Source organism: Prunus persica, chromosome G5 (assembly GCF_000346465.2).
Source record: "Prunus persica cultivar Lovell chromosome G5, Prunus_persica_NCBIv2, whole genome shotgun sequence".
NCBI classification, from domain to species: domain Eukaryota; kingdom Viridiplantae; phylum Streptophyta; class Magnoliopsida; order Rosales; family Rosaceae; genus Prunus; species Prunus persica.
Window position 1 is genome coordinate 9,686,621 of NC_034013.1, and position 18,915 is coordinate 9,705,535.

General features: G+C 38.2%; 2 protein-coding genes, 1 non-coding gene and 1 pseudogene across 3 annotated transcripts; 2 read left to right on the forward strand and 2 right to left on the reverse strand.

Annotated features, from left to right (window-relative positions):
- Positions 4,543 to 6,148, forward strand: LOC18777606 (mavicyanin). The gene is made up of 2 exons (XM_007210701.2): positions 4,543 to 5,402; positions 5,513 to 6,148. Exons 1-2 carry the CDS (start codon positions 5,240 to 5,242, stop codon positions 5,869 to 5,871), a joined length of 522 nt encoding a protein of 173 aa, XP_007210763.2. The 5' UTR covers positions 4,543 to 5,239; the 3' UTR covers positions 5,872 to 6,148.
- On the reverse strand, positions 7,388 to 9,502 carry LOC18777572 (probable sugar phosphate/phosphate translocator At1g12500). Its single transcript, XM_007209225.2, has one exon. It carries the CDS (start codon positions 8,910 to 8,912, stop codon positions 7,827 to 7,829), a length of 1,086 nt encoding a protein of 361 aa, XP_007209287.1. The 5' UTR covers positions 8,913 to 9,502; the 3' UTR covers positions 7,388 to 7,826.
- On the reverse strand, positions 14,749 to 14,822 carry TRNAV-AAC. Its single transcript has one exon. It is a non-coding gene; the product is annotated as a tRNA-Val (tRNA).
- LOC18776153 lies at positions 14,957 to 18,327 on the forward strand (annotated as a pseudogene).

An 18,915-nucleotide genomic window follows, 5' to 3' on the forward strand; every position in this document is an offset into this window, starting at 1 on the left:
TTACAAATATAGTACCGGAGAGACTGCCAGCTCTCATATTAACATCATCATCAAGGATCTTCAAGTCCTGATGTAATTGTATGATGAGGATCAAGGAACTTCTGGTCCTGATCTGCATACTGTAAAAACTCATCATACAGCACATTTAATCCATAAAATAAATTGCTGGTAAATAAATTACTAGTATGGACGATAAAACCCGCACCACACTTTAAATAAATGTAAATGTGCGGTAAATTAAATTCATAAAGTTAAGGTGCTTGTATGGGCATTAATTCTGCTCCATACATTTAAATAAAAGTAAAGGCGTGGACGATAAACCCACACCACCCTTTTAAATAAATGTAAATGTGCGGTAAATTAAATTCATAAATTAAATTATTTGCTGTATGGACGTTAATCCCGCACCATACTTTAAATAAAATTAAATGTGCGGTAAATTAAATGGTGCTTGTATGGGCACTAATTCTGCTCCATACATTTAAATAAAAGTAAAGGCGTGGACGATAAACCCACACCACCCTTTTAAATAAATACTGTTGTATGGGTAATAAACCTACACCATACAGTAAATATAATATATTATATTACTTTAAGTAAAAGTAAATTTGCGGTAAAGTAAAGGCAATTATTGGTGGGTTCTCATCAATACCACGATTAAATAGTATAGCAGATAATATTATTATCGTTTGTGGAAGGCATCATGCTTGTCTCTTAAATCAAATGCTTTCCACATGTAATCTGCACACAGTTGGTTTGCTCGTATATCTCTCTTGCAGACCACAGCTCCTCCACTACTTTTCTTTCTTACATCAACATAAGGGTTAGTAGTATAGATAATAGTGCAACACAAAAATTATACCTGAGAGCTTCTCGTGCTGATAACGTGTTATAAAATGAACTGGTATATGTGCGAATATGGAGCTGCACGTAAAGTAGATGAGACACAGTATTTAACGAGGTTCGGCTATGCCTACATCCCCGGAGAGCAGCAGCAGTAACTTTTCACTATGTAAAATAATAGGGCTACAACTTTGTGTTTACAATATGTATGGCTCACTCAATTTTCTCTCTTGGAGAATTTCTCTCTTGCTCTCTTTCCTCTCAACTCACTCACCCTCATTCTTCCTTCTCTTCCTCTTCTATATGTGTAAACTTCTCTTGATGGAAGTATCTATTTATAGGCCTAAGACATTGGTTGTTCACCTCACAATATAAGTGGTAGACAACATCATTAATATTCTTCAATCAACAACATCATTAATATTCTTCAATCAACAACATCATTAATATTCTTCAATCAACAACATCATTAATATTCTTCAATCAATTGGGTAGTGGTTTGGTTTGGTGGGTGTGTGGTTAGGTTTAGTGGATGTTAGTTGGCTATGTGGGCTTCACCTATTCTTCTTTACTTATTCTTCTTTTACAACAGGTATATAGTAGTTAATGCTCTTCACTACTATATTACGATATTATCGTACCTTTTACTCAATTCATATTTCATGTCCATTTGAAAAGGGCAAATAAATTCTGAGTTTGTGTTTTGCCCAAGACAAAAGTTCCGGGCTCCCATACGTTGAAATATGAAATTTGGGAGAGTCGATGTGGTTATTTGAACCTATAAGGCACAAGGTTCCAAACCGTCATTTTGAAAAGACGTAAAAACCACAGGTGCAAATTTTAAAAATGTGCGCAATTATTATAACAGGAAAGGAGCAAGTTGAAACGCAGTTGCTCCAATCAAGTTTTGCAAAGGTCATATCTATAGGAGGAAATATGGCTACAGTTTCCAGGATCCCAATATTATCTCAGATCCCCATATTATTTTTTTCTTTCCCAGAGTCCAAAACTTCACGTGGCCTCTGATTAATGTTTGTCGGCACTTTCGGCGTTTTCAAAGTATTATTTTCGTCAAAAGCCGATCTTGCTTTGGGGATTTCACGGAGCTACTTTTTCAAAAGCACCCCGAGAATCTTGCAATTTTCTTATGATTAATTTTGAAATTCACCGGTTCTACCTATTCCTCTTATTTGTATATAAATGTGTTACTAACGAAATTTTCTTTGCAGAAGACATCCAGTTTTCTCCATACCTAGTGATGCGATATCTACTTGTTTTTCTTATCAGTGAGCACTCAATATGCCCGAGAAGCAAGACTATCTCTGATCATCCATTCAGGAAGCAAGACTATCCTTGATCACGTTTCCGCTACATCAGGATACTGTGAAGGCGATCTTATGCTCTAATCTCCGGAAGTCCTTCTAGACTAGGAGATATGAGAGCTTATTGTCTGCTCCCACCAGCTTCCTTCCCTGATTGCTTACCTTCTCTTGCAATCAATATCACAATTTTTTTTGTATTTTTTTCTCTTTTTGTAACTCTCTGAGGGTTATTTATTTTTGACAGAGAAAAGAGTTGTGATTTTACTCTTGCAGGATATAACTAGATCATCAAGCGCTACATTATATTTACTGGGCCGATACGAGCTTGAATGATACTTGAGAAAAGTTTCTCCCACCTAAGGATGTAAGCAGTATTTGTGTTATTATATGCTTATATACTTATTTGATATTTTATCTTGAAAGGTAACCAAATGGGGAGATAAGTCTGTTCCAAAAGAATGGCTTATATGTATCCATGAATTATTAATGCAAATTTTACAGATTGCAAGTTGGATACATTGATAATACACTGCACAGATTAAAGTCCCATAAGAACAAAATATGGGTATAGCAGTGATCAATATGATGCACGCCTGTTGCGTAGCAAATGATGTGGATTGAAGTCCCGAAAGGACAATCCTTTGACATGTCAATATTGATATTATGCACGCCTAATGCGTAGCAAATTATATGGATTAAAGTCCCATAATATGGGTTAAGGTCCCAGAAATTAATTGACATGTATGTATTAATCTGTGGCATGCCTTCAGCATGACAGATATATGAGTTCTAAATGTTCCAACTCCCTAAATGGAGATTATCCACGCCCTACTGCTAAATAACGCTCCAATGGAGGTTATAATCCACATTCTCACATAATAAAAGCCCCATGAAGTGGCTTGGGTACCCAAAGGCAAATAAATGCTTATAATTGATGCATGCACATGAGAATGGTGGGATCATGAATTGATGAATGACAATTTTTGATTTTGGAGTAGCTACTCAAATCATCAATGGGCTGTGTTGATTGGAACCACGTTCAATTATTATATGTCGACAATATTATTGGCCAAAATGGAATGAGGTAATTCCATTATAGATGAGAATGAACGTGAAAGAACAAACCCACAATACGAACCCCAAAAGATGTTAATACTGAAATTTATACTTGGGTGTTCGGAATAGAAGGGAATATACCTACTTTGTATGACACACTGTTTCTGGCAGAAACAAGGAATGTTGGGTTTTCTCCATATTTACATATTCAATTGTGCCCCCCCCTTATTACACAATTACGGAGACCAACATATTATCTTTAAGGGTTATTAAATGCACGGAGCATATCGCCAGAAGCGATTTCCTAAAGATGTATAAATAGCTGGGTAAAAGCTATATAATGTGTCATAAAGTTTAATCCCTTCTAGACAAAATCCGTTGAGAGAATTGACATTGCATAAAGCAAGTCCCTAAAGGACATGTGCTTGAAGCACAAAATTTGTACTCAATATTAATATGCATAAATTACCTCAGTGAGTACATTGATTATAATGTGATTGCAACACATTAATATTTGTCTCGACTTAAAAATCGAGCATTATGCCAACGAGATTCTTGCTTATACTAAGAAAGTATTGAAGCATTTTTATGAGGATTATCCGTTGGACATTTTAAGGATTTTCCGGAAGTATATTGGACCGTACATCGTATTTTCCAGATAGAGCTCAACTCCATCACCATCATTTTGGGATGATGTGAGGCATATTTGATGCAATCTCAGCATAACACCATATACGGGCATATTTTTTGAGTGAACTTACAAATAGCCCAAGTATTATTAGATATGCGGACTCTGGAAATCTCTATGGTCGCTTACTGGAAAAAGTTAGTCATGAAGTTTTCAGGGGGAGATATTCATCAGGGGGAGCGTGGTTTTAATAAAGACCTTCACACACTGTACTCTTTTTCCTTCATCCAGGTTTTTATCCCACTGGGTTTTTCCTGGTAAGGTTTTAACGAGGCAGTGTCGCTCAAGATTGACTCACAGAAGCAGTGTCAACTACGATATTCAGAAAGGTGATCAACAGTATGACTTAAAGATATTTTGCCAAGCATCAGGGGGAGCGTGCTATCAATAAAGATCTTCAAACACTGTACTCTTTTTCCTTCGTCCAGGTTTTTATCCCACTGGATTTTTCCTGGCAAGGTTTTAACGAGGCAGTGTCGCACGCGCGTCAATATACATAGAATTTTATGTTACACATGATTATGTACTCTTTTTTCCTTTGACCAGTTTTTGTCCCACTGGGTTTTTACTGGCAAGGTTTTTAACGAGACATATTCCATATCATTTGTGGTCTCCAAGGGGGAGTGTTGTAAATATAATAGTGGAGCCCACCTCCATTAGATGATGCTTGCCTATAAATAAGGCATCCCCCTTACTTGTAACATACACACATGAGATTGATAATACTAAGTGAGGAACCAATTCAAGGGTTTTCTCTACTTCTAAATTCTCTCTCAAATTCCTTGGTTTTGTAACAAGGATCAAGTTTTTGCTATTTTTGATAAATTCTCAATTTCCAACAACCTAAGTGACCCTACACTATTTTTAATTTATAATTTGGTTTTGATTTCTTGGATGGTTTTTTCGGTATTATCCCTCTTAGAAAAAGGATTTTTTTTTTTTTTTTTTTTTTGTCGGGCAGTTTCAGAAATTGATTGGTGGGATGATTTTGGTATTCCAATTCAAATGGCAGGCCACGTGTAAATTCGTGGAAGTTTACTGGTCACACAAAGAATCCAATTTTTTTGAATAGCTCCAACAAAGTTGATCTTCTAATTCTAAAAGGGTATGCATCGTTTGTTTATTATCTTGTAACTTAACTCTCAAATCCATTCGTATCATTCGGCAGCAGGCAATGCCGTCCGTTGGCAGTGGCACACCCAATGCTAGAATTAAGACTACCAAAACACTATAAATTTGTCACCTTTTCCACTTATTTTACCAACCAAATCAAAACAACCACCTTCATAGAAAGAAAAGAAAAGAAAAAACATAACTAGTTCTAGTTGTGATGGCCTCTTCCCAGCTCTTCATCATCTTTGCCATTCTAGCAATTTCTGCCCCTTCAATTTTGGCAACAAATTATGTTGTCGGCGACGGCAAAGGTTGGACCATTAACTTCGACTACCAAGCTTGGGCTCGGGGAAAGATGTTTTATGTTGGCGACAATCTTGGTAAATTTTATAAATAAATAAAAACATTAAGCTCATTTGATTTCGTTTTCTTTTTTAAAATAATGTTCTGGGAACTCATCCAATATTCTGTGGTCTTTGTTCTTGTGCAGTTTTTAACTATCCAAAAGGAGTCCACAATGTGTTCAAAGTGAATGGGACTGGATTCCAGCAATGTTCAGCTCCATTAGACAGTGTGCCATTAACCAGTGGACATGATGTGATCAGCCTTGCAACCTCTGGAAGAAAATGGTACATTTGTGGTGTTGCCCAGCACTGTGCAATGGGTGGCCAGAAGCTTCTTATAACCGTGTTCCCATCATCGTTTGCTCCAAGCCCCAGCCCCACCTGGGAAAGCAGCAACCCTTCATGGTCTGCTCCTGCCCCCAGCCCCACCTGGGGAAAGGAGGCAAAAGGCAAGCCATCCTCGCTTGCTCCTGCCCCCAGCCCCACCTGGGGCTACACCGGCTAGAAGTGTCAACTTGGCGCAGGACATGGGTGATCGGCGTTAAGCTTCCTGCCCCCAGCCCCACCTGGGGCTACACCAGCTAGAAGTTTCAACTTGGAGCAGGACATGGGTGATCAGCGTTAAGCTTGGGCCGGATTAGTGTCGTAATTGTTTTTCAATAACAGTGTGTTTGGGTAATTCATTTTCCAGTTATTAATAAGTGTGAGTTTTGCAATCTGTTTGTGATGCTACAAACGTTGGATGAATTGTTCTCCACATCATGTAATATTTGCATCTAATCGCAATCGAAGCACCTTTCTTTTGAAAATACTCCTATTAAAATGTCCTATCTATTTACATGAATAATAATATAGCACATTTCAGTCAAAAGAATTAAAACCCATCATCATCTTTCGCAAGAACAATAAATTGAACATAGCTGCACCAAACAAGAAAGTTTCAACCACCAGGTGCACCTAGAGAGACTAGTGCAGTGCAATTAGGTTGCATGTCTTCATGTCTTACCTCTCCTTGATGCTGATAGGCTGCTACCCAGTAATGTCAAACCAGGGGATAAAACATAACCGCATCCTCATTGTCACTGACAACATGACACTTCAAACCAAAGTTTTGCCATCCTCATCCAGAACAAGCAACTAGACCATACGGAGTATATGGATTGTTGCCACGTGGCAAATCAAATAGGCAAGCATATTCCCAACTAGATGGAGTTTCTAGGAGTTGAATGATGGGCCAGGTTAAGGTGTGGCTGCTAATAGAACAGACAGGATAGTTATATCCATCAACAACTGCCTCGCAGGGTATCTAATTTCCACATCTCAAAGAGGAAAACTTGTAGGAAACTACATGAAATCTCTATCTTCCTCACTTTCCATGACAGAAAGTCAGGATTTTACCTCCTAAGTTGCTGAGTTCAACCCAAAAGAACCTTCACTGAGTAACAATAAGTCAAACAAGGAAACTAAATCTAGACACGAAACCAATTGGGTGTTTTTATGATCTAACTAACCGTCTTCCTGTTCTCATTGGTTTTCCTAATAAGCCAATACACATGAGAAGAGACAAAAGAGAAATATATTCTGATAGGTCGAGGCTAATTGCGATATCATCAGCAAAGCAATATTGTTGCAACGATTTAAAGAAAATTAAACCTAGATTCTAAATAATTGTTATCATCAGATGAAAAAGAAAATTTAGGTGAACAACGTGCAACGGCTACAAGATTCTAATGTATCACGCCTATATATGACATGTTATGTTATCAGATTGTCAAAAAGCTATTTCTTGACGTTCGATTCCACGTAATTACGATCCTGATCCTAATACGTAATTAACCATCTTACATACACCCAGATAAACTCTATTCTTATTCTTTGTCTAGAATTGTTACCTAGAGTCCAAATAGTTGCATAACCATAACGAAACACTGAATGCAAAACAAAAAAGCTAAACAATGCCGGAAACACGAAAACATACTTGCAAAGTACAAAAGAAATTAGCAAAACTTGCACATTGAAAGAGGGCCAAAGGAACAGAGAACATGTTTTTAACAAATTGAATCTGGAAGAGGAATTTTTCCTCCCCATAAAATACTTGTATGTGTTCAATTCAAAATGCAGAGCATATCATATAAAGTTACACACAGGGTCAAGCGAAAGAGAAAAACTTACATATTCTCTTCTACCACCCACCCCCCCTCTATCAACAACAATTAAACCTCAAAAGAGCAGATAAAAAGAGCTCAACCCTTTCCAATTTCCCTCTTTCTCCACCATCCTATACACTCCAGTTCCAATTCCACTTCACCCTCTCCCTTTCCATGCCATAAAAATCAAAACAATTAAGTAACAAAAAACAAAACAAATTCGTACCCGAATCTTGAGGCAGTCAAAATGAATGATCTTTTTTTTTTTTTTCTTTTTTGTGGTTTCAATTTCAATCTTTATTCTGTGTCTCTGTCAATGAGTTGTAACTTTGGACCTTTTCTTCGCCTCGCTGTAAAGCACCACCCCCATGATGGTCACCGCGAACCCGGTCATACCCATGACCGTGACTGGGTTCCGGAATATCAACACCGAAACGACGGCCGCCACCGCCGCTTTGGCGTTGCCAAGCACCTGCAGGGTCAATGCGCTGGTGTGCTTGGTCACCAAGAAGTTGGTCAAGTTGACCAAGTAAGCCACCGTGGCATTCCCGACCAGCAAGAAAACAATGAACGGGTCGGTCCGGGCCTTCTCCACCGTCGCCGCCGCCACGTTGCCCTCGATGTACAGAGTGAAGGGCAGCAGAATGCAGGCAGCCATTGGAGCCATGTACAGAAGCAAGTTCATCGAGTGGAGCTTCTCAGCTTCGGAGGTGAGCAGGATCCCCTGAACGACGGATTTCAAAGCTCGTCCGGCAGTGGACCCCACACAGACTAAAAAGCCGAAGAGGTGGAAGAGCGGCTCGCTGTTGCTGGCGACCACGATCCCGAAGACGACGGGGAGGAGGGCGCCGTAGACCTCGGCGGACTCTTTCTTACAGGTGATGATGAAGGCGAAGATGGCGGTGAAGAACGGCGTCGTTGCGCCGATGGCTTGGTTGAAGGAGACCGGGAGGTAGCGGAGGGAGGTGTTGCCGCAGACGACGGAGAAGCAGAAGATGGCGCTGAGGGCGAGTATCTTGAAGAACTGGCGGCGGGAGAGGATGTGCTGACGTGGCACGAGCTCGAGGAGGTGGATGGCGATGTAGCTGTAGGCGGCGCAGGAGATCATGTGGAGCATGGTGAGGAAGATGGGGTAGCGGAAGCCGTAGAAGCTGAGGAGGTACTTGTTCAGGAGGAGGACGCCGATGTTGGAGAGGTACCAGGAGGCGATGATCGCCGCCGTCGACAGCGTCGGGGAGAGCAGCGATCCAACGGCGGAGGAGAACCCGTAGCTTGTGCCGTTGCGGACGTCGCCAGTGGGCGTGGCTGGGATGTCCACGACCTGGTCCGGCGACGACGTCGTGTCCTGCAGCCGGGGGTTGCTCATACGACGCGTCGTCCATGTCTGTGCCTCCACCATCGAGGGCAAAATTGGAATTAAAAAATTTAAAGAGCCCAACAGTCGGAGACAGACTCTCACTCTCTCTCTCTCTCTCTCAGGCTTAAGATCTGGGAGGGTGAGGTTTTGGTTACTTCTGCTTTTGTGTGTGTGGGGATGGGATCGGACGGTGGGGATTTAGATTTGGGGGGAGAGGGTTGGGTTGGGGCCGTCGGATTAGGATGAGGGGTTCGTGGGGTATTAGATTTATAGGAAGATTCCTTGTGTTTTGGAGTGTCGGTGTTGTGGACGGTGTAGTGTGATTTTCTCGTCGCGAGTGACTCGGCTCTGACCGCTGTTTTACTTTCTGTTTTTTGTATTTTTTTTTTAAAAAAAAAATAGGGAAAGGAGAGGTAGAGACGCTGTTTGTTGGCGGTAAATCTTAGACGCTTCGCAGTCAACAACAGTTACTGCGTGGGAGAACACGTGCGTCGGAGCAGACTGCTGTTTGAATATTACCAGCCAATCACAGTGCATTTATTGATTCCTCCATGATATTGGTTATTCCGAGTAGATAATATCTTTTTTTAAAACTTAGCAATTCAGAAAAATCATCATACATTATCCCATCAATAAACATATGAGATTTTTTCGGAGTGTGAATACTTAGTTTCTGTTTTCTGTTTTTATCTTGGAACACTATAATTTTGGTATGCAGTTGCTGTAAAATTAGTGTTTGACCTGAAAACGGGGATAATAACTCGATTTGATTGTGCAAGATAGCCGTTTAACTTAAGAGTGTGGAATAATTACTCGATTTGATTGTGCGAGATCTTTTGTACATCACTATCATTGATGAAATATTTGATTAGGGGCAATTGTGTCCATATAGAAATCTTTACGTTCACATGGCGACTTGTCATTGGTGTGTGAGTATTTTCTCCCTCCGTATTTTATATAATATAATTACCTCCATATGTTCCTATAATAGAATATTACCGACGTTACTTATCTTGAAATTATGTCTAGATATATGTATATATGATCCTTTTATCCCAACTAGCCTTTCTGCACGCGCTTCCGCGCTTGCGAGAGGTTTTTTTTAAAAAATAAGTAAATTTATTTTAAAATTAAAAAAGATAATGGGTAGTTGTGTTCCATAAAAATAGGATCCATTATCTGCTTTTTCTTTTTCTTTTAATTTTTTTAAATATGAAAAAGTATGAATTTACCATATTATCCTCATTTAATTAATAATTTGAATTCTTAATGTTTGCATTAACCAAGGGCATTTTCTGGAATTTTGAATGTTTCACCATTCTCTGCCTTTTGCTTTATATATACTAGCCCCTTGACACATGCTCACGCATGTGCTAATTGGTTTTCTTTTTCTTTTTTATTTTATTTTTAGAATTAATAAAATGTTCCATAAAAGTAGGACCTATTATCTTATTTTGTTTTTAATTTTAATTTTTTTAATATTAAAAAATGTGAATTTACCATATTATCCTCATTTAATTAATAATTTCAATTCTTAATGTTTGAATTAACAAAGGGCATTTTCTGGTATTTTGAATGTTTCACCATTCTCTGCCTTTTGCTTTATATATATAGATATAGATACTAATCTTTAAATTTATTTTAGAATTAAAAAAGATAATGGGTAGTTGTGTTCCTCAAAAATAGGATCCATTATCTGCTTTTTCTTTTTTCTTTTTTAAAAAAAATATGAAAAAGTGTGAATTTACCTCATTATCCTCATTTAATTAATAATTTGAATTCTTAATGTTTGCATTAACCAAGGGCATTTTTTGGTATTTTGAATGTTTTACCATTCTCTGCCTTTTGCTTTATATATATAGATAACTTATCGGAATTGTCCATAGTATAAGAACTAATTAGAAAATGACAAGTGATTAATTTTAAGTTTTCCTCTCTAAATAGTTCTATGGTTTTTATATAATATGTCATGTTAAAACAAGTCTATTTGTGAAAAGCTTTAAAATAAAGAGTTATTTATACTAACATTCTTTGAGGTTTTCTGTATTTTCACAAATCCCCCTGAGGTTACAGAAATTACACAAACACCCCTTAAGGTTTCAAATTGTTTTCACAAACCCAGTTCATTAGTTTTCCGTCAAAAGATTGATGATATTTCTCCAAATGACAAAGTTAGCCTTTAAGATTAGCTTGTGCACACATTCATTGAGGTTAATTTGTCATTTGCATAAGTTTTTTATTTGTAAAATCATCAAGTTTTGGATGAACAATCAATGAAAAGTGGTTTTGTGAAAACAATTTGAAATCTCAAGAGGTGTTCGTGTAATTTCTAAAACTTAAAAGAGTTTTGTGAAAGCATCAAAAACTTCAAGAGGATGTTAGTGTAAATAACTCTAAAATAAAATAAAGAAACTAAATACCACATGTGTAGTTTTAAATAAGCAAGCAACATGTGTAGTTTTAAAGCAAAGAGTAAAATCTATGATGGAGGCGCATGCATTCCTTCACCAAACATTTTTACAAGACCACTACCAAGTAAACTCAATATCCTTGCTCCAAAATATGCAATGGGAAGGCCATTTTGGCCTCCATAAAAATAAAATAAAAGACCATATTTATCTTGATGATTCAACAAGAGCTTCTTTTGCTATACCTCCATTTATGTCCTCCTCCTCCTACCCATGGCTCTGGATCCATGCTTTTCCTAGAATCCAAACTAAACAAATTTGTGACTTAGATCAATTCAATGGCTTTAAAAAGGAACAAAATAATTTGGACAAGAACTTTTTCAATCCAAAAGGAAGGAATTGGGCTGCAGCTGCGGAGTAGCTAAGAGCATCTTCATGAGAGTCTCCAAATTTTAGCTAAATTCTAAAAAAAATAGTTAGAAAGTCATTATAACAAACTACTTAAAAGGTGTTTCCTTCAGAATCTCTCTCTCTCTCTCTCTCTCTCTCTCTCTCTCTCTCAACTTCCAGTTTGGCGAGACTCAATTTCTCTCTCCTCCTTGCTAGATGTAGCGAGTCAAAATTGTGTTTTCTAAAATAGCCCGTGAGGGAGCAGCCCTGCTGGAGTTGCCCTCTTCCTTCTCTTTTGCCAAAATAACTAAAGATGATAGGATAGAAATTCTGTTGAAGATGCTTTAATAACCAAAACATGGCCACATGGTTACAAAGTCCATAATAGAAAGAGCATTTGCATCCATTTCTCATGTGGGTTAACTTGCTAAGTAGGATTAGGTGAGGTGCATTAAATGCTACTCATAATTTATGTCCAAAGCAATATCAAATCCTACTTAAATTGTTCGGTATTTAGCTTATTTTCATATTTTCATATTTTCAAAGCCAATATGTGGCTGCTTAATTTCAGCAAGAAAAGATGGAAGGTTGTTCCCTAGCACCTAAGCTATTTCTCTTGATGTCATTTGGCTAGTAAGTAGGGGTGGGCACGGTCCGGATTGGTTCGGTTTTACTCTCAAATCACAGCTGAACCAATAAGAAAATAACGGTCCGATTTGGTTCGGATTAGCCTAAAATCATAATGAAAACCGAACCAATCCAAACCACTTGTAATCGGTTTGGTTCGGATTGGTTCGGCCGGTTTGTGCCTAACACAAAACCATGCATTTTTCAACCTGCTCTTACATTATAATGCTAACATTTTGCCATTATATCATTCCATTCCATTCCATCAAAGGCTAATACAACATCATTCCATTTATTCAAAGGTTATCCAATGTCTAGCATGCATCTAAGTTCACAATTTCCATCAAAACAAACATATACAAAATTTGCATTAACCAAGTAGCATTAAATTTACTCATTGCATTCATCACAATACAAACAAATGAAAAGCTTTTATCACAGAGAGGTAAATGCTTTTATCACAGAGGTGGAGTTTGAATGCGTATGAAATTATGAAATGGACCCATTAATTAAGATAGATAGAGTAAGAAGAGCCACACAACACAAAGAGCAAACACACATAGTAGAGATAGAAAGAGAGGGAAATACAAACACACACAAATAACTGGGATATGCAAATTAGAAGATCAAAACGTGCACCAACATTTAGATACGCGGACTCACAAAACGCACACAAACCTTGCCACATGTAAACTAAATTAAATAAATAATAAATTGATTTATAATCGGTCCGGTTCGGTTTAGGACAGTTTTTAAAACTCTCAAACCACAGCTGAACCAAACTAAACCGGTTCGGTTCGGTTTTTCAAAATGTTGACTTTTTCTTTGGTCAAAACCAAACCAAACCAATCCAATATAATCGGTTCGGCCGGATTGACCGGATCGGCCGGATTGATGCCCACCCCTACTAGTAAGGGGCACTATATCATCAAAAAATGAAGACGTAACACATGAACAATCTTTTTCTCAAATAAATTTCAAACCTGATCAACTTGGTCTCAAGTTTCTCAAACAATTTTCTTGCTTTCACTCTTTGGTTTTCAGTCAAAAATTCTTGTGAAATCTTTTGTTTATTTGCTCTGCCTTCTTCTTTAGTTTGTATGATTTTCAGTTGACGATCGTTTCCAACTGTGATGATTTAAGATTCATTGTGTTCTCATTCTAGTTAGTCCAAATTGAAGTTATTTCAATCCAATTACCTTTTTTTTACTTGTATTTCAATCTGATCGGACTTATTTTCACTTTTAGTTTGTAATGTCCATTCGGCCTTATTTCTATCATCATTAATTTATTTAGTCCTCCAATTACGATTTTAGCACTATATTCTTTGAGTTTGTACATCACATCAGTGGAATATTGAAATCCTTAATTAACCAGGCATAGAAAAGAATTATGGTGTGTTTACTAATCAGGAATTGGAATTCTCATCAGAAATTGAATTCCACCTATGGAGAATTCCTACATTTACTTCACATCAAAGAATTGAAAAGTAAGTGGGGCCCACACAAAATTAGGAATTGAATTCTTGATTTTAGAGGAATTCAATTCTTAGGTGGGAGGTGATATTCTAATTCTCGGAGAACTAACCTACTAGGAATTTTTTTTTATTTTTTTTGTCCATTATATACTCACACAATTTTCAAAATTCCAAATTTGTCATATACTTTAACCCAACAACGAGGACATTTTAGTAATTAGTACAACTCCTACCCCAATTCTTAATGGTTTAGTAAACAACTTCAATGAGAATTTGGAATCTAACTCCCCTTAATCCATATGGTTTGGTAAACAACTTCAATAGGAATCCGGAATTTAATTCTCCTCAATTCAACTCCTCTTCAATTCAATTACGATTAAAAAACATGCCATTAATGCAAACCAGTTTCCTACTTTGAGGATAATAACTTGAGAGAAGTTAACTTTAAGGCGCAAGATATTCACTTTGTTTATGTCTGAGTTATACTCTTCCGATTACACTTTTTAGTACTGATAATGGCATGCCGATAATAAAACCATACAAAATATACTTCAGCCCATTGAAGGGCCCAAATAACTTGAAATCAATACCTAGTGCTTAAATAGAAAGCCACGCTTTTTGGGTCAACAAAACCCAAATCACATCTCATGCAAAAATTACGGAAATTGTTGTAAAATAAATGGATGTTGTAGTTGGCTATGGCTAATGTAAAACGGCTTGTATTTGACTTTGCAATGGTTGGAAGGTAAAAAGCATGCGACATAGAGAATGCTTGTGTCAAGTGACACTTTGGTTTCCCAAAAGTTGAACAAATTTTAGATTTCCCAAAAGTTTCTCTTAAATATTTTCCCAATTTAAGTGACACTTGGCATGTGACATGCATTAAATTTTAAATAAAATAAAAAAATCTAGACTCCAACGTGAGAATGCCACTTTAATTGCAAAATGGACAAAAGTTAAAAAATAATTTGTACAATGGCTTCGCCCGGGTTCGAACCGGAGACCTTCAGTGTGTTAGACTGACGTGATAACCAACTACACCACGAAACCTTGTTGTCAATGTTATCACAATTATTTTAATAATACTAAATAATTTACCGGGCCGCCTGAAGTGAAAACTTTTTTCTGGGTTTCATTGTATTGTACTCTTTTGTTAATTACTACTCTACTCTGAGTCAGTGGAAATTCCAGCATTTTCCTCTCATGGGTAACTGTTTTCCAATGATTATTATTTACTTGAAGCATCTAGGGTAAAGGCACAAGATTGCTGCCCCCGGGGGGTGCCGCGGCGCGGGGAAGACACTGTTTTCAGAAATTTTAAGGTGCAATGTTCTTTTTGAATTATTTTTGTATATTGCCTTCATGTTGATTCAGATTTTAATTTTGATGGGGTTTCTTGCTTTTCCAAATTTATATGTTTGAGCTTGTTTCCTTTGGGGTGCTTATTAATGGGGAGCATGATGCACAAGTGGTTCAAGTTAGTGATCAACCCTTCAAGCAAAAAATTTCTTTTACAAGTTTGTTCCTCTCAGAGTGAAGATTTGGCCAAAACAATTTTATTATTATTATTTTTTGCTTTTTCTGAGGATTAGTTTATTAAAAACCACCAATTCTGCTATTCTACCATGATTTTTCGTTGCTATGATTGTTCTCAAGTCCCCTTCTAGGGCCGGACCCCTCATCTTCCTCCACCTCCAAAACCCTTCTAGTAATTCCCCCAATGGTTAATTTAGAAGTACTGAGTGGTGGATTGTTCATCACTTGGAATGTAGACCAGTAGCTTTTGGCTGAAGTCAAAACTTTGAGCTAATTACTATAAGTTTGCATAGTGCTTTTGGCAAAAACCATCACTCTCATAAGAACTTCCTTCAATGAATTGGCAAGGATTTGACCTTAAACCTTGGGAGAAATGAAAAGGTATTGTTCCTCAGAAGAGCAGAAGGTATGGTCCAATAGAAACCGCTGTAATAGATTTGAGCATTTGAAGGGGTACGTGAAGAGAATGCAGTATTTTTAAGAAATAGAAAAATAATGAATAAACTAAAACTGTGATTAAGCAGGCCATATTAAGCCATGGACCGAAATCTATAAATATTTACCATAGCTTTCATGTTTTCTCTTTAGCTCAAGAAGGAGAAGTTGCTTCACTGACCCAAAACAACCTCCAGACATACATTGTCTATGTCCACAAGCCAGAGGGTCTGCATTCTATGCAATCAGAAAGTTTGCACAGGTGGTATCAGTCACTTTTGCCTGTCACCACTGCAAGCACCAAGCACTAGCAGCAACAGTTGCTTAATTCATACCGGCATGCGGTTACTGGGTTTGCAGCAAGACTGACAGCAGAGGAAGTGAAAGCCATGGAGAAGAAAGAAGAGGTTCTTTCTATTCATAACGAGACAAATTTTTTTTTGCAAACAACTCATAGTCCTGGATTTCTGGGCTTGCACCCAGAGAAGGGGTTCTGGAAAAAATCAAATTTCGGCAAGGGTGTAACTATTGGTGTTATGGACACTGGCGTGTTACCAGATCATCCTTCGTTTCGGGATGAAGGAATGCCTCCTCCACCAGATAGATGGAAAGGCAGGTGTGACTTCAACCAGACAGCTAATCGCACATTCGTCTGCAACAACAAGATCATTGGTGCAAGAAGTTTCCAAGTCTATGACAACCTTTTACAGACTTCTAGTGCTCAACCAGTTGATGAGATAGGCCATGGCACTCATACTGCTAGCACGGCTGCTGGGAATTTTGTGAGAGGTGCCAATCTATATAACAATGCCAATGGCATGGCTTCTGGCGTAGCGCCTCATGCTCACTTGGCAATTTACCAGGTCTGCTCTCTTGATGAATGTTCGAGTACTGATGTCCTTGCAGGATTTGATGCTGCAGTCGAGGATGGTGTCGATGTGATTTCCATCTCCATGACCTCTCTAAATGTCGGTCAACTGTTTGAAGACAGTATTGCATTGGCTGCTTTCAGTGCAATGCAAAGAAGAATTTTTGTGGTTTGTTCGGCTGGGAATTCTGGCCCATCCTCCAATAGTGTATAAAATGCTGCTCCTTGGATTCTCACTGTAGGAGCAAGCGCCATTGATAGAAGCATAATAGCAACAGCTAGACTTGGAAATGGGGATAAATTTGATGGGGAGTCAATTTTTCAGCCTAACTCTACTAAAGGGTTAAACTCCAAATTGTTGCCTTTGGTTCAACCAGGCATTAATGGTCAGATGCTTTCTCAAAACTGTAACAATGGGTCACTGAAAGATATTAATGTGGAAGGAAAAGTAGTTTTCTGTGAGAGAGGTATGGAAATAAGTAGACTGGATCAAGGAAAAGTAGTGAAAGCTGCAGGTGGAGCCGCCATGCTTCTTGTGAACCAAGAACAGGAGGGCTTTACGACCTACACTGACCCCCATGTTCTTCCTGCATCCCATTTGAGTTATGCTGCAGGCCTGAACATCAAGCACTATATAAACAAAACCTCTAAATTGATAGCTACAGTCAAATTCAAAGGAACTGTAACTGGAAACTCATCTGCTCCCATGGTGGCTTCCTTCTCCTCTAGGGGACCAAGCTCCATATGTCCCGGGATTTTGAAGCCTGACATTATTGGACCGGGAGTGAGCATTCTAGCAGCCTCACCTTTCCCTATTGACAAGAGGAAGTCGAATTCGAAATCAAACTTCAATGTGATGTCAGGTACCTCAATGTCATGTCCTCACCTGAGTGGCATTGCAGCTTTGCTAAAGAGTTCCCACCCTGACTGGTCACCTGCTGCTATTAAGTGTGCAATCATGACTACAGCTGAGGTTGTAAACCAGAAAGGCCAGCCAATCACTGATGAAACACTCCAGCCAGCCAGTGTCTTTGCCATTGGCTCAGACCATCCAAACTCATCAAGGGCAAATGATCCGGGTCTCGTCTATGACATCAAACCCCTTGATTACATACCTTACTTGTGCGGTAAGAATTACACTGACAGACATGTTGGGGTTCTGTTGCAAGGCAAGGTGAACTGCTCTTTGGAAAAACCCATATCTGAAGCTCAACTAAATTATCCTTCATTTTCCATTGTATTGGGGCTCACTCCTCAGACTTATACAAGAGAGGTAACAAACGTTGGCAAGGCCGATTCTTCAGACACTGTGAAGGTTGCTCCACCCCAAGGAATCAGTGTCAGCATCAAGCCTAAACTTATTACATTCTCAGAGATGAATCAGAAGGCAAAATATGCGGTTACTTTTAGACGAAGCAAGGATGGAGGAAAATCAGATAAAACTGCACTAGTTGTTCAGTATGCTGAGGGATCTCTGACATGGGTTTCTGATCAATATTCAGTTAGGAGCCCAATAGCTATCAAATTACCATTAGAATGAAGGAATTGCTAGAACCTGATGGAACCATGGAAAGTTCCCTTTATCTCTTGTACTAGTCTAGTTGGTTTTGTCACCCTCAATATCTATCTTATAGCATTTTACTATCTATCTGTATTTCTTTTTTCCTTGCAACGAACCTCCTCTATTTATCTGAATAAAAGAAAAAGTTTACTGAAGCAGACTGCATTTAGCCCTTATATTCAAGTGGAAGCAGTTTTCTAGTAATTCTCTAGTAACAACATGTCATATGTTATTAGTTTTTATTTATTTAATGATTCATATTCTTTACACCTGACATGTTTTAACTGGACGATACCTGCAACGTGGCAGGGCACTCCTACCCAAGTTTTTGTCCTTGAAATGGTGCTATATTCCGGTGTGATTGTTCCACCTGCATAAAGGGGTCTGATGAGTTTTGGCCTGAAGAAATAGTGTGGGAATTTTGCATTGCATTTCATTTCATAGTTGCATTTTCCAGACACAGAGAAAGCCCAACATTACTTGTTCTACTACCTAATAATTGCAACCGTAGTTGTTTCTCATCAATTCAATAGTGCTAGCTTGTTGGAATGTCTTTAAACAAATTCAGATTTGCCCTTTGAAAATTGTATTTTCCATCTAAGTTTTTCGGTTTGAATGATTTGGCTGCACAACAAAAAGTGCCTTCCCTTGCTAAGAAGCCGGCCATTTCTAATCATGTATTTAATATAAGTGAATACTCTGTGAATGGTGGTGACTTCCGGCAGAATGAAATCTTACCTAAA

Excerpts from the sequence above, each read along its gene's own strand:
- LOC18777606 (XM_007210701.2), top strand. The coding sequence starts at position 5,240 with ATGGCCTCTTCCCAGCTCTTCATCATCTTTGCCATTCTAGCAATTTCT. Across the intron at positions 5,403-5,512 it reads TTATGTTGGCGACAATCTTG|TTTTTAACTATCCAAAAGGA; the intron begins GTAAATTTTATA and ends GTTCTTGTGCAG.
- LOC18777572 (XM_007209225.2), bottom strand. The coding sequence starts at position 8,912 with ATGGTGGAGGCACAGACATGGACGACGCGTCGTATGAGCAACCCCCGG.